The sequence below is a fragment of the Antechinus flavipes genome, chromosome 2 (genome assembly GCF_016432865.1).
Source record: "Antechinus flavipes isolate AdamAnt ecotype Samford, QLD, Australia chromosome 2, AdamAnt_v2, whole genome shotgun sequence".
NCBI classification, from domain to species: domain Eukaryota; kingdom Metazoa; phylum Chordata; class Mammalia; order Dasyuromorphia; family Dasyuridae; genus Antechinus; species Antechinus flavipes.
In genome coordinates this window covers 462,392,898-462,405,569 of record NC_067399.1, presented here as the reverse complement: position 1 = coordinate 462,405,569, position 12,672 = coordinate 462,392,898, and the positions used below count along the sequence as shown (strand labels likewise).

At 36.8% G+C, this 12,672-nt stretch overlaps 1 protein-coding gene across 1 annotated transcript in view; it reads left to right on the top strand.

Annotated features, from left to right (window-relative positions):
- Window positions 1-12,102, top strand: part of C5 (complement C5) — a 116,898-nt gene extending 104,796 nt beyond the window's left edge. Inside the window, exons 38-41 of the mRNA XM_051979541.1 lie at window positions 2,193-2,282; window positions 5,857-5,940; window positions 7,274-7,412; window positions 11,309-12,102. Coding sequence (XP_051835501.1) covers window positions 2,193-2,282; window positions 5,857-5,940; window positions 7,274-7,412; window positions 11,309-11,438 — 443 coding nt within the window. The 3' untranslated portion in view covers window positions 11,439-12,102. The remainder of the gene's footprint in view (window positions 1-2,192; window positions 2,283-5,856; window positions 5,941-7,273; window positions 7,413-11,308) is intronic.
- Window positions 12,103-12,672: the final 570 nt, after the last annotated feature.

Here is a 12,672-nt window from a genome sequence, read left to right as displayed (position 1 = left end):
AAGACACATATGATTCTAGGCTCTCTTCAGGGAGAAGTCCCAGGAGGGAAAGAGTCTGGGGAAAAGCCAACATGTAGAGGTACCAGATCCTTGAAGAAAGCCTACAGCCTAAAGTATTCTCTCTCAGATCTCTAGAAGAATTGGAATTCCTCCTTTCCCATAGATTGTCAACATGACTTATATAGTCATGGAGCACTGAGTAACCATTCTCCACCAATGAGGAAAAGCTTATGCAAATAATTTAAACTAGTTTACAATCCAAAAGAAAAGATATTTTCTTAGCTGAATGTGGCTCATTTTGCAATTGGATGTTAATCAGATTCCCCTCTCTATAATACTAAAAAAGTAGACACTTCCATCAACTCAGTCAGAGGAGTTTTGAGGTACCAATCTTTCACTCTTCAGCAGGTTATCAGCTAGTTAACAAGGATGTATTAAATTTTTTAAGCATCTCTATATAGCCCAAGTCAATGCTATTACAGTGGATCTAAATCTAAAGAGTATGAGTGCTAGAAAGAAATTTAACAAAGAATTTTAAAGCTAGAAAGAACTTTTGAAGTGATCTAATCTGCCCTCCTTATTTTACAAAAGAAGAAACTAAATCTGAGAAGTGGTATATCTTACTAAAGGTCACACAGAGAATTAGTGAAGAGCTGACACTAATACTCAATTCTTCTGCCTCTCTACGATGCTGTTGCACAGTGCTCCACACTAGAGATGCTCAATAAACATTTCTTGATTAATTGTTAGTTGAGACAACAAGACCCCTACCGAGTCTAATTTCCTTAATGATAATGATTCTATTCAGCTCTTCAGACACTACTAGAGTGCAGTTTAACCAAGAATTCACCAAAGGCATAGACATTGGTAATGGGCTGAAATATTTTTCTTCCAAATGCTATTTCTTGATCCCAAATCTTTACTCTTTTCTACACACTCTACAATCCATTTACACTGGACTGTGCAACACTTCACCTTTTGTCTCCATGGTTTTATCTGCCTAGAATGCTCTCCTTCCTTCCATCTACCTGTTGGCTTCCCTGACTTTCTTCAAGACTTAGCTCAAATCTCACTTTCTATAAGCAGCCTTTTGTCATTTTTTCATCTGCTAGTGCCTTCCCTCTGTGATTATATTCATTCCCACTGTATATATTTTAGTGGACCTAGTTATTTGCATGTTGTCTATCTTAATAGAATGTGAATTCCTTAAGGGCAGGGAATGTTTTTGCTTTTTTTTTTTTTTTGTTTTCTCAGCACTTAACATAGGTCTGGCACATAGTAAGTTCTTAATAAATGCCTAATTAAATACTGCTACTTTGTTAGGATATTTTCTTCTTTTTATATCATAACATTTAGTTCTTCAAAGAATATGACTTTTCACCAAATTATCAATAAAATAGTTCATTCAAAAACCTTTCAGTCCCTATAAGGTCTTAGTTAGGCCCCAGAAAAGATATAAAAGTAAGACAAAGTCCCTTTGACCTCAAGGAATTTATAGTTCAATAGGGGAGATAAATCTATGCCCAAATAACTATTAGACAAAGTAGAATATGACAGATACATATGTGGCAGAAGGTGGTATGTACTCAGACAGGGAGAGGTCAGTTCTAGCTGTGAGATCCAATGAGGTTTCTTGGAGGAGTGTGATTTGAGCTGGACTTTGAAGGATGAATAGGATTCAACAAATAGAGAAGAAGATAGGCATTCGGAGTATAGAAAGCACTGCGAATAAAGGTGCAGGAGTAGGAAAATAAGCTTTGTATGTGGGGTTAACAGTTGGTCTAGTTTGGTTAGAGTAGAAAGGACATGATTGGAAGTAGTGTGAAATGAAGGTAAGAAAAACAGGATGGAGTCTTATTGGGGAGGGCCTTCAATTTTAGATAGATCATGTGGACTCCAATGCAATGGAGCAATAATCAACTATGAAAGTTATGTACCTTTTAGGCCAACCCAACAAAAACTTATTAAATGCCTACTATGTATAAGGTATCAGGCAAGGACCTGTTGATAATAGAGCTACTTATTCCTTCAGAAATGCTCTACTATTCTGGGTAGGAGCTCAGGAACTAAGGGATTACAAAATTGTACTGGGTTGAACATGAGCCCATGGGAAAAAAAAGCTTGTGATGTTATTGCCGCATACTGACTCTATCTATTTCTTGAAAAAAACCAACAACAAACCATACCAACAGCAGATTGTGGGCAAATGAAGAAAATGTTAGACTTAACAATTTCTGCAGATGCCAGAAAGGAGGCAGCCTGCCAAGAAGACATTGCATATGGTAAGTCTAAGCAATAATTCACATTTCTCTAACACTTTGCATACATTATCTCATTTTATCCTCATAATTACTCTATTAAGTAGGTGGTGCAAGTGTTATCAAACCCATGATATGGGTCTAATGGCACACATTTCTGTCATTCTTTCCTTGCAACAACCTGTAAGTTAGATAATGAACATGTATTATGCCCTCATTTAACAGGTTTTGAGAAAACTGAACTCAGAGTGGTGAAATAACTTCTCTAAGATATCAAGGCTAGTATGAGCTAGGATTTAAACCCAGGCATTCTGACCTAAATCCCACTGTCTTTTCCATTATGTTGTATGATTCAGTCTACTTTCCTGTGAAAATGAAACTCAAGAATAGAAAATTTGGTAGGACATTTAGAAAGACCAAAAATTAAGTACAGAGATTATATGGCTACAATATCCTATGTGTTCTTTTTTGAAGCAAAGCCATCATTTCCCAATTGTGTGTCCTTCAGTGGAGAAATGTGATTTCCATTAGTAGTAATAAGGCTGACGTGCACGCACAACTGAGACACTTTACCCCATTGAATTCCTTTGGATTGCAAAGATGAAAATTTATTCCAAGAGAGCTTTTCAGATACCACAGAGAAATAATGTTTGGGGAATGTGTGTTGCCCACTGATTCAGAAGGGTCAAAGGCAACTCTGGAATTTCAATGAAAAAAAAAAGAAAACTTCAAACATAAAAAGTAAAAAAAAAAAAAAAATTTGGAAAATAAATCTCATACGCATTTATAAAAAACAAAAACAAACAACATTCAGTTTCATTCCTCTTGCCTGCCCTGAAGGTCTGGTGCATTTTAATGGAAGAATGGCATTCAGACTGAATTTTTACACAGATATACAACATGGGTGGTTTATAGTTGCTTTTATTTGTTCTTCTTGTCCCAGTTGGAAAGGGGTTGTCCTAGAATGTGAAAATACAAAGATTTGTTAGAACATGAAATGTTAGGTCACAGAATGAAAGAGCTTTAGGTCTCTAGTGTCCTGCTAATCCAAACCCTCCATTTTGCAGTCCTAAAGAAGGAAAATGTCTACTTCAAAGACACATAAGTAGTCAGGAACAGAACTTTAATTAGACCTACTCTGAGTGCCCCTCCTGCTGACACCACACTGCCTCAGATATTGTACTTAGCAAAGATCCTTTGCAGACTTTTAAATAAGTTAAAGAGGAAATGTTGTCTTAATATGACAGTTACTCATACCTTAAACTTTAGCTATATAATTTTTTTTTTTTTTTGCTGAGGCAATTGGGGTTAAGTGACTTGCCCAGGGTCACACAGCTGGGAAGTGTTAAGTGTCTGAGACCAAATTTGAACTCAGGTCCTCCTGACTTCAGGACTGGTGCTCTACTCACTGAACCACCTAGCTGCCTCTTTAGCTATATAATTTAAAGCAAAAGGAAGAAAATCCAGTGTGAATTTGTTTGACTTTGTTAGTTTTTTCTAAAGATAGCAAATTCACAACAAAACTAAAATTTAATTGCTCTTTCCTCTCACTAGCAATGGAAGCATTTCCTATTCTCTACTCTCTAATTCTCATCTTTCTCATGTTCACCCTAAAGAGAAATGGTCTGAAAATGCAGAAACTCTATAGATTTGTTGGACATAAAAGAAGCAAGAAGGAGCAGCTAGGTGACACAGTGAATAGAGCACCAACCCTGAAGTCAGGAGGACCTGAATTCAAATTTAGCCTCAGACACTTAACACTTCCTAATTGTGTGACCCTGGGCAAGTCACTTAATCCCAATTGCCTCTGCAAATTAAAAAAAAGAAGAAGAAGCAGAAAATATCTCACATCATGAAAGCATCATCAAGTATAATTGAGGACAAAACTAAGGACCCTCTCCCACCTTAAGCAATGGGTTTGCATGCCTTTAAGAATTTTTAAATTGTATTTTTTATCAATTAAATGTAAAGAAAAATTTTGAACATTCCTTTGAAAAAATTTTTTGAATTCCAAATTCTGTCTTTCCCTCCTATCTACTTGAAAAAGCAAACAATTATATTATAATGTGAAGATTGTATAGCCTTTAGATGAGGTTTCTTTTAAACTTCACAATATTGGACGTGTCTTTATATTTCTGATCCTAGAAAATGTAGAAAAAAGATACTTGAAATTAATGAGACCCTTATTCTTATTAGCCCAAGCTAAGGTTTATCAAAAAGATAATGAAATCCCCAAAAGAGAGGTGTGTGTATATATCTAGGAAACTGAGTCTCCCTATTTAAACCAAACTGATGGATACCTGCTGACCAGCATGGAAACTTTTGGTTATTGTTTTTCTTTTCTCAATAGTATTTTATTTTTCCAATTTCATGTAAGGATACCTTTCAACATTCACTTTTATAAGATTTTAAGTTCCAAGTTTTTCTCCTTCCTTCTTTTATCTCCCTCCTTCCCAAGACAACAAGCAATCGGATATAGATTATGCATGCGTAAACATTTTAAATATATTAGTTATAAATCATGTTGTGAAAGAAAAATCGGAACAAAAGGGAAAATGCAAGAAAAAGAGAAAATAAGCCAAAAAAAAAAAAAGGTGAAAATCGTACAATTTGCTCCAAATTCAATCTCCATAGTTCTCGTTCTGGATGTGAATGGCATTTGCCATCTCAAGTCTATTGGAATTGTCTTGGATTGCTCTGTTGCTAAGTCCATCATAGTGGATCATCTTGCTATTTAATCTTCCTATTACTGTGTATGATATTTTCCTAGTTCTGCTCATTTCACTAAGCATTAGTTCATATAACTCTTTCCAGGCTTTCCTGAAATTAGCCTGCTTATTTCTTATAGAACAAATAATATTCCATTATATACATATATGTGGCTTGTTCAACCATTCCCCAACTGCATCTATTCAATTTCCAATTCAGCAGGGGAACTTTGATCTGCTTTATTCCTAATCTGGGCTAGTTTCCTTCTCCTTAGGCCTCTCCTTGGTTCTCCTCTCCCCATGTCCTAGGGACTCATCATGTTGATGATGATCTTAGTACAGGTATCTGAATCAGCTCTGGTCCTGTTGCATCTCAGAATTCCTGAGTCCAAGCAGTGTGCTACTTCAGCTTCCCCAGAAGCAGGAATTGGCCACTCCATGACACAGTGGATAGTTTGAATGCTAGAATCAGGAAGATCTGAGTTCAAATCTGAATTCAGATACTTACAAGCTATGTGACCCTGGGCATATAACTTAACCATGTTTGTCTCAGATTCCTCATTTGTAAAATGAGCTGAACAAGTAAATAGCAGACCACTGTCTTTGCCAAGAAAACTCCAAATGAGGTCAGGAAAAGTTGGCAGCTGAAAACAAGAAGTAACCACTATGTATGACTAAAGTGATATTTTAAGATCATGAGAAATATGTCATTGGCCTTTCAATAATTAAATTTAATTCCTCAGAAACAAAGTATCAGTTTTATAATTATCCTAGTTTATAGGCAATTAAGATATCTCAGTATTTTTAAAGCTTACTAAAATTCTATAATGATATAGTGTTGCTTTTTCAGAGGAAGTATCTCAATTGTTTGTTTTCTTTTTCTTTTTTAGTTTATAAAGTCGAGATTTTATCCATTGCTCAAGAAAATAGTTTTGTTAAGTACACTGCGACCCTTCTGGATATTTACAAGACTGGTGAGAACATATTTATTCATGCAACAAATGTTAGCTGAGTACTTGCTATACTTCTCTGCCATAGCTAAGGTTTTGCAAATGAAGCTTTCCCCAAAATTTACAGGATATTGATACTTGTGCTCTTCTAGCAGATAGATACTCCTGAGTTTAGCATCTGGCTCAATAATTAGATAGAAACACATGCTTCCAGATGATGAGCTTCCCCTCCTATCCCCATTTTCCACCCTCCTCTGCCCCATCTCCCTAGGGGCAACTTTCCTAGCAGAAGACCGGGGACCTCCTTCCATCCCCATCCCTTATAGTGGTGGGTGTTCTCAGGTGCATTTGGCGATGTTCACCCCATGTACCAGAAGTTCTCATTCTTCTCCTTGGTGTTGGGTACTGGGAGAATTATAAAGAAAAATAAGAAAGTAAATAGAATCACAGATTTTAAACTAGACGGAATCTTCCAGATCAGTTGGTACAAACCCTCTTACCTTCTCCCCATTTCATAGATAAGGATCCTGAATCCTATGGAGAGGAAACAGCTAAACTAAAATCACATGTGATAATAGCAGAGCTGACACTCACATTTAGGCTCCAGGGCACTTTCCACTATATCATGTGGCCTCCCTGCCCTCAAGGAACTTATAGACTAGTAGGAGAGATAAGACAGAGACCAAAGAATTTTAAAAGAGAAGAATGGGTCAGCTTCATAGGAAAGGTAGAAATCAAGTGCTATGTTAGTGCCAAGGGACAGTACTGGTCCTGGAGAAATCAAGGATTTACAAAGAAGGCAGGATTTGGGCTGGTTCATGATGCTCAAAGAGTTCATTGGTTTAGAGATGGGGGGAACACTTCAGAGCCCAGCTCCCTCATTTCTCAGATAAGGAAGCTGAAACTGAGAGGGGTAGTTAGGTTGCAAAATGGATAGAGTGCGTAAAATGGATAGAAGCTAGAGATACCTGTGTTCAAATCCCACCTCACTTATTAACTATATAGACCTGGGAAAATCACTTAAACTCTCTCAGTCTCAGTTGATTCATATATTAAATGGAAACAAAAATATCACTTATCTCCCAGGATTGTTGGATCAACTGCGATGTGTAAATTGCTTTATACATTGTAAAGTGCTATATAATTGTTAGTTATTATTAATATCATCCTCATATTGACTTGGCCATAGATAATAAGGAGCAAGGGCAAGTTTTAAATCTAAGTATTAACATACCACCTATTTCGCTATGATTTGCTCTGGAGAGCATGATGCATATGGGGATGAGGGACTTGGGAGGATGGGAATCTTGACAATACCAGGGTGTCAGGACATTCACTTTCCTACTTTGTTTTACAGGAAAAGCTCTTGCTCAGAAAAATGCTGATGTCATCTTCATTAAGAAGGACACATGTGCTAACATTGACATTAAAAAGGGGAGTCAGTATTTGATCATGGGAAAGGAAGCTCTTCAAATAAAACACAATTTCAGTTTCACGTAAGTCACTAGTGCTTGGAGTGTGAGCTCCAAAACATAACTGTTCTAATAGGAAGGTAATGTTCATTCTGACCTGCATGAAATCCCCGCAACTTTAGTGTTCGTTGATTTAATATGGGTAACTCTGATGTAACTACAACTCACCTCCTTTAGTGTTAATAATATAGGAATTGCTATAAATGACATTTTTTTTTTACAATTTTGAAAAAAAATGTAGCAATGCTCCACTTATCTAGGATTCCATGAGAATGAAGACTGGAATATAAATGAGTTCTTTAGATATCTGCAATCCTACCACATATCTTTTATAAAATATTCCCCTTGCCTTATTAAATAGTATGTAGAGAACACAATTTCATTAGTTGCAATGATTTAGGATCACTGCTAAGAATAACAGTTAATTCCCATGCAACAAAATGGAGGCTTTTGGTGGGAAGTAGGAACATGTCGGGGTTGATATGTGTGAGGACTATTTCTCAGCTGATTCTCTCTACATCCACTTCACTGTTTCTTCATTTTCCTGTCTTTTCCTGTGCTGTCTGTTTGTCTTCTGGTGATTTTACTCTTACTTTACCAATAACGGTATGGTTGAAGGCCTGAGCATCATTCTAAGCCTAGTCTGCTGAGAGAAATACATAAATTTGAAGACTTTTTTTCTTTTATCTGAATTCTCAAATGTGTTCTGTACAATGGCTGCTTCAAGGAGAGAGACTTGCTAAATGGGATATGTAAGCACTCATGTAGAAGAATGAAAGTCATCAGTCAAAGAATTTGATGAGTATAATTTGATAGAAACCCCAAAACCAAAATACCACTCACTCTCAAGAAACTCACATGCTAATAGGGAAAACAAGAACATAGAAAAGAGTATGCAGAATGAATATGAATCAATAAAAATAGTTAGATACAACATTGTTTGAAAGATCACCAGCAATTGAATGGGTCAGCAAAGGCTTCATGTAGAATGTGCTATTTGAGGGTTGAAGGAAGAGAGGGTTTCTTTGAGGCAGAGGCCCAGAGATGGGAAATGAAGTCTTACATGTAAGGAACTATAGCAACCAGGTGGTATCGTGACAAGTATAGATTCTGGAAGACTCATCTCCCCGAGTCCAAATCCAGCCTTAGATATTTACTAGATGCATGATCCCAGATAAGTCACTTAACCATGTATATCTCAGTTTTCTCATCTGTAAAACAAGCTAAAGAAGAAAATGGCAAACCACTCTAGTATCTTTCCTAAGAAAACCCCCAATGGGGTCACAAAAAGTCAGACATGTCTAAAAAACAACTGAACAGTAAGAAAACATAAAGAATATTGAGGAGGCCAATTTGACTGATTCACAGGACACAGAACATCAGACAGAAAATATGGGGTGTTCAGAGAGAGCTAGCACCTCTTGTATGAGGCCCTTTTCATGGCCACTCATCTATTCTTGGTCTCCCCTTATTTTACCCAACTCTCATCTGTGACTCCAAGAAGCTGTAGTATGCAGTGGCCATACCCCAGTAAAATCACCTCAGCAGATGGGGCTAAACCAGGTTGAGGGTAACTGACAGACCTTAAACATGTCAGTGAGTTAAGGGGATGTCTTCCCATACATGAGAAGACCTCCTCTGATAGAATGGATGAATAAGAACAATTTGTTCCAGTGGCCAAGGCGGTGCTAGAAACAGGTGCTGTGGATCATTTAGAGGTTGGTGAGACATTGAAGATGTCACCTATTTCATCCTGGACCATCATCAGCCTTCCTTGACTTTAGTCTTGGCTCTACACTTCAATGACTCAGGAAAAAAGAATAAGGCTGATCACTTTGTACAACTGCTTCACTCATATCCAATTATATCCAAGTCACATCCAATTCAAGATATCACCCATAATGTCATTGTTCTTTAAAAACCAAGGCCAATTATAGATAAGGGACTAAAGCTCAGGGGAGAGAATAGGGCTATAAATATTGATATTAATTAAAACCATGGGAGTTAACAAGATCAGAAGGGGCTGATATAGAGTGAGAAGAGAGCCCAGCATAGAACCTTAGGAAAAGCCATCATTAGAAGACATTACAATCCAGCAGAGGAAACTGAAAAGGAGAAATTCTTTAGGTAGATATGAGAGCACCCAAAAGAAAACAGTTCACAAAAGCTCAAAGAGGAAATACTGTTCAGGAGGAAAAGGTGGACAACAGTGACACGTACAGCATAGAGAAGGCTTGGTTTAAAAAAAAATTCCTTTAGATTTGGAAGTTAGAAGATCATTGGTAACTTTGAAGAAAGCAATTAATGCTGAGATCAGAAGATAGATTATAAAGAGTTGAGTGAGTGAGAGTAAAAGCAGAGATAATGAGTATAGAGAGTAGCAATGGTTTGATTATAAAACAAAGGAGATCAATAGGATGATAGTTTGAGAGGGGAGTTGGATCTAATGAGAAGGTTTTATGGTGATTGCTTTTGAAGGATGTGGGAGACTTGGCTGTTTTTGAAATCAGTGACAGAGGAGCTAGTAAATAGGGAGAAAGTGAAGAGTGGAGCAGAGAGGTATGTTTGAAATCTACTGGAGAAGACAAAAGATGAGGTCAAAAGAACATGTGAGTGGATTAGCCCAGGCAAGAAAGAAGGCCATCCAACTGTCAGAGATTGGGGAAATGAAGAAAAAGAGTAGAAAGTAGAAATTTAAACTTTTCTGAAAAGAGAATGAGAGAAGAATGAGTTCACATCAAATGGTCTCAATTTTCTCAATAAAATAGCAGACAAGGACTTCAACTGGGAAAGGAGAAGTAAAAATATGGAAGTTTTGAGAAGAAAAGATTTGGAAAAACTTTTGTCAGAAATGGATGAGGGAATCAATAAAGGGAGAATAAAGGCCTTCTTGCCTCCAAAGATTGATGACATGAATTTACAAAGTATTCAGCCAATATAGTAGTATGATTTCCTCCAGCTCTCTTTAATGGCATGTGAAAAGGAACAGAGGAGTCAGAGGGTGGGAATGATCCAAGGCTGAGATTTAAATTAACATGGGATAAATGTCAATAGTACAAGGAGACAAAGCACCCAAGAATACAGAAAATGTTGAGTTGAATTGGATCAAAATTGGAAATGAAGGGAGGTAAGTCAGAGCACGGGCAATGGCCCGAGAAGGGATAGAGGCCTTTTTTTAAATTAAAGCTTTTTATTTTCAAAACATATGCATGGGTAATTTTTCAATATTAACCCTTGCAAAATCTTGTATTCCATTTTCTCCCCTTCTCACACCCCCTTCCCTAGAGAACAAGTAATCCAATATAGATTAAACATGGTAAAAATATACCATGCATCCAATCCAATTACATGCATCCATATTTATACAATTATCTTGCTTCACAAGAAAAATCAAATCAAATAGGAAAAATGAGAAAGAAAATAAAATGCAAGCAAACAACAACAAAAAGAGTAAAAATGCTATGTTGTGAACGACATTGAGTTCCCATAGTCCTCTCTCTGGGTGTAATTCACTCTCTTCATAACAGTGGGATGGAAGCCTTAATGAGGGTAGGGAATGAGTTTAAAAAGTGGAAGACATAGGAAGACATGGACTATTAAGTGGTTATGGTCAGATAAGGAAATTTTAGAGTTTTAAGTTAGGCAAACAGAACGGGATCTGTTATATGGAATCATATATATGACCATATCTATGTGTACCTGAAATGACTTGAAAGAGTAGGTCATGGAATTTAAGGAATTGTTAACCTTGTATTTTATAACAGAAGTTGGTTGTTTTTGTATGACAAGTTATGGCATTTTTTTCAGGTTTTTGTTTTTTGTTTGTTTTCCTTTTTAAAGTAACATGGAGAGGAACTAAGTTATTCTGGTATATGCTGATCATGGTTATGGCTGACAAATATCTTCATTTCTCTTGGCAGATACGTGTATCCTTTGGACTCCCTGACCTGGATTGAACATTGGCCTGCAGATGAAACTTGTTCATCATGTAAAGATTTTATAGATAAGTTAGAAGAATTTTCTGAAGACATCTTTTTAAATGGTTGTTAAAACAGTTGGATAAATCCAGCTTGGTGTGATATCCACATTGCCTTACAAGAAAATTAAACCAGGCAGAAGGGAGGACTTGAAATTTGTAGTTGAACTTAGAAGATACTCTTTATTTTCTCTCTAAAATGGCTTGAATCCCAAGGCTGTCATCAGAGGGTTGGGATAGAAGGGACAGCAAATGAAGGCCTAGCATCTCTTGTACAACCACTGGTTCCTATGTGGAAAGATCAACCCAGTCAGATCCCAAACAAACCCTTCCCACTAGAGCTGAGATCTTTCCTGCTTGGGCCTCAAAATTGTATAATTTCACTTTTTCAAAATCGTTTACCCTAAGTTCTTCAGCATTCAAATCTGGAGTTAACTTGCAAAACCCCCCTCACTTCTATTTCTGGGTAATTGCTTTGATAAGATAATGATTTTAAGAGCTGCAACTTTCTACAATAACATGGCCTTGGGGGACAATGTAGAAAAATACATTCAAGTCATTGGAAACCAGAAGCAATGAATTGAATCCCTTCCTAAAATAAACTGCCTAGGAATGCTTCATTGGGCCAAAATAACAGATCTATTGAAATGTAGTATCTTACCCAAACATGCCCACTCCTTAGAGGAAAATACAGGGAAAGAGAAAAGTGACCATTAAAAACCGTTCTTGCCATTTAAACTGTGCTTGAAAAAAATGTGTTATTTTTTTTTTGCAAGCTCAGCAACATTGACACAGATTTTGGCAGAACAAAGCAAGAACAAAGACATTGCTCTGGAGGAGGAACAAAGTTTCTAGAAAGCTAAGTGCTGGATATCATTGGTGTTTGAATATACAGTCTAAATAGGTTCAGGTCAGCTCACATATCTCCAGGAAATGTGGAGATCATCTGTCCCAAAGTTATAATTCATTCCCTTAAGTCTACTTTGTTAAAGTATAACCTACATTTTTACAGATGGAAATGAATGACTTTCTGAAAGTCTAAAGGCCCTTCTACCTTTTAGAGCTACAAATGCAGTAGATTCTCTCTGTGTGTGATCTTGGATAGGACACTTTCCCTCTCTGGTCTCAGTTTCCAGAGATAACTGTCAAAGAAGGGCATTATATTTGATGAAGTCATTTCCCTTCCAGATCTCAAATGCCATGATAAAGAGAAACAGAATGAAAAATTTGAAAAAATTACACACACACACACACACACACATATCACAATTAGAACCAGAAGATCTAGATTTGAATCCTAAGTTTACT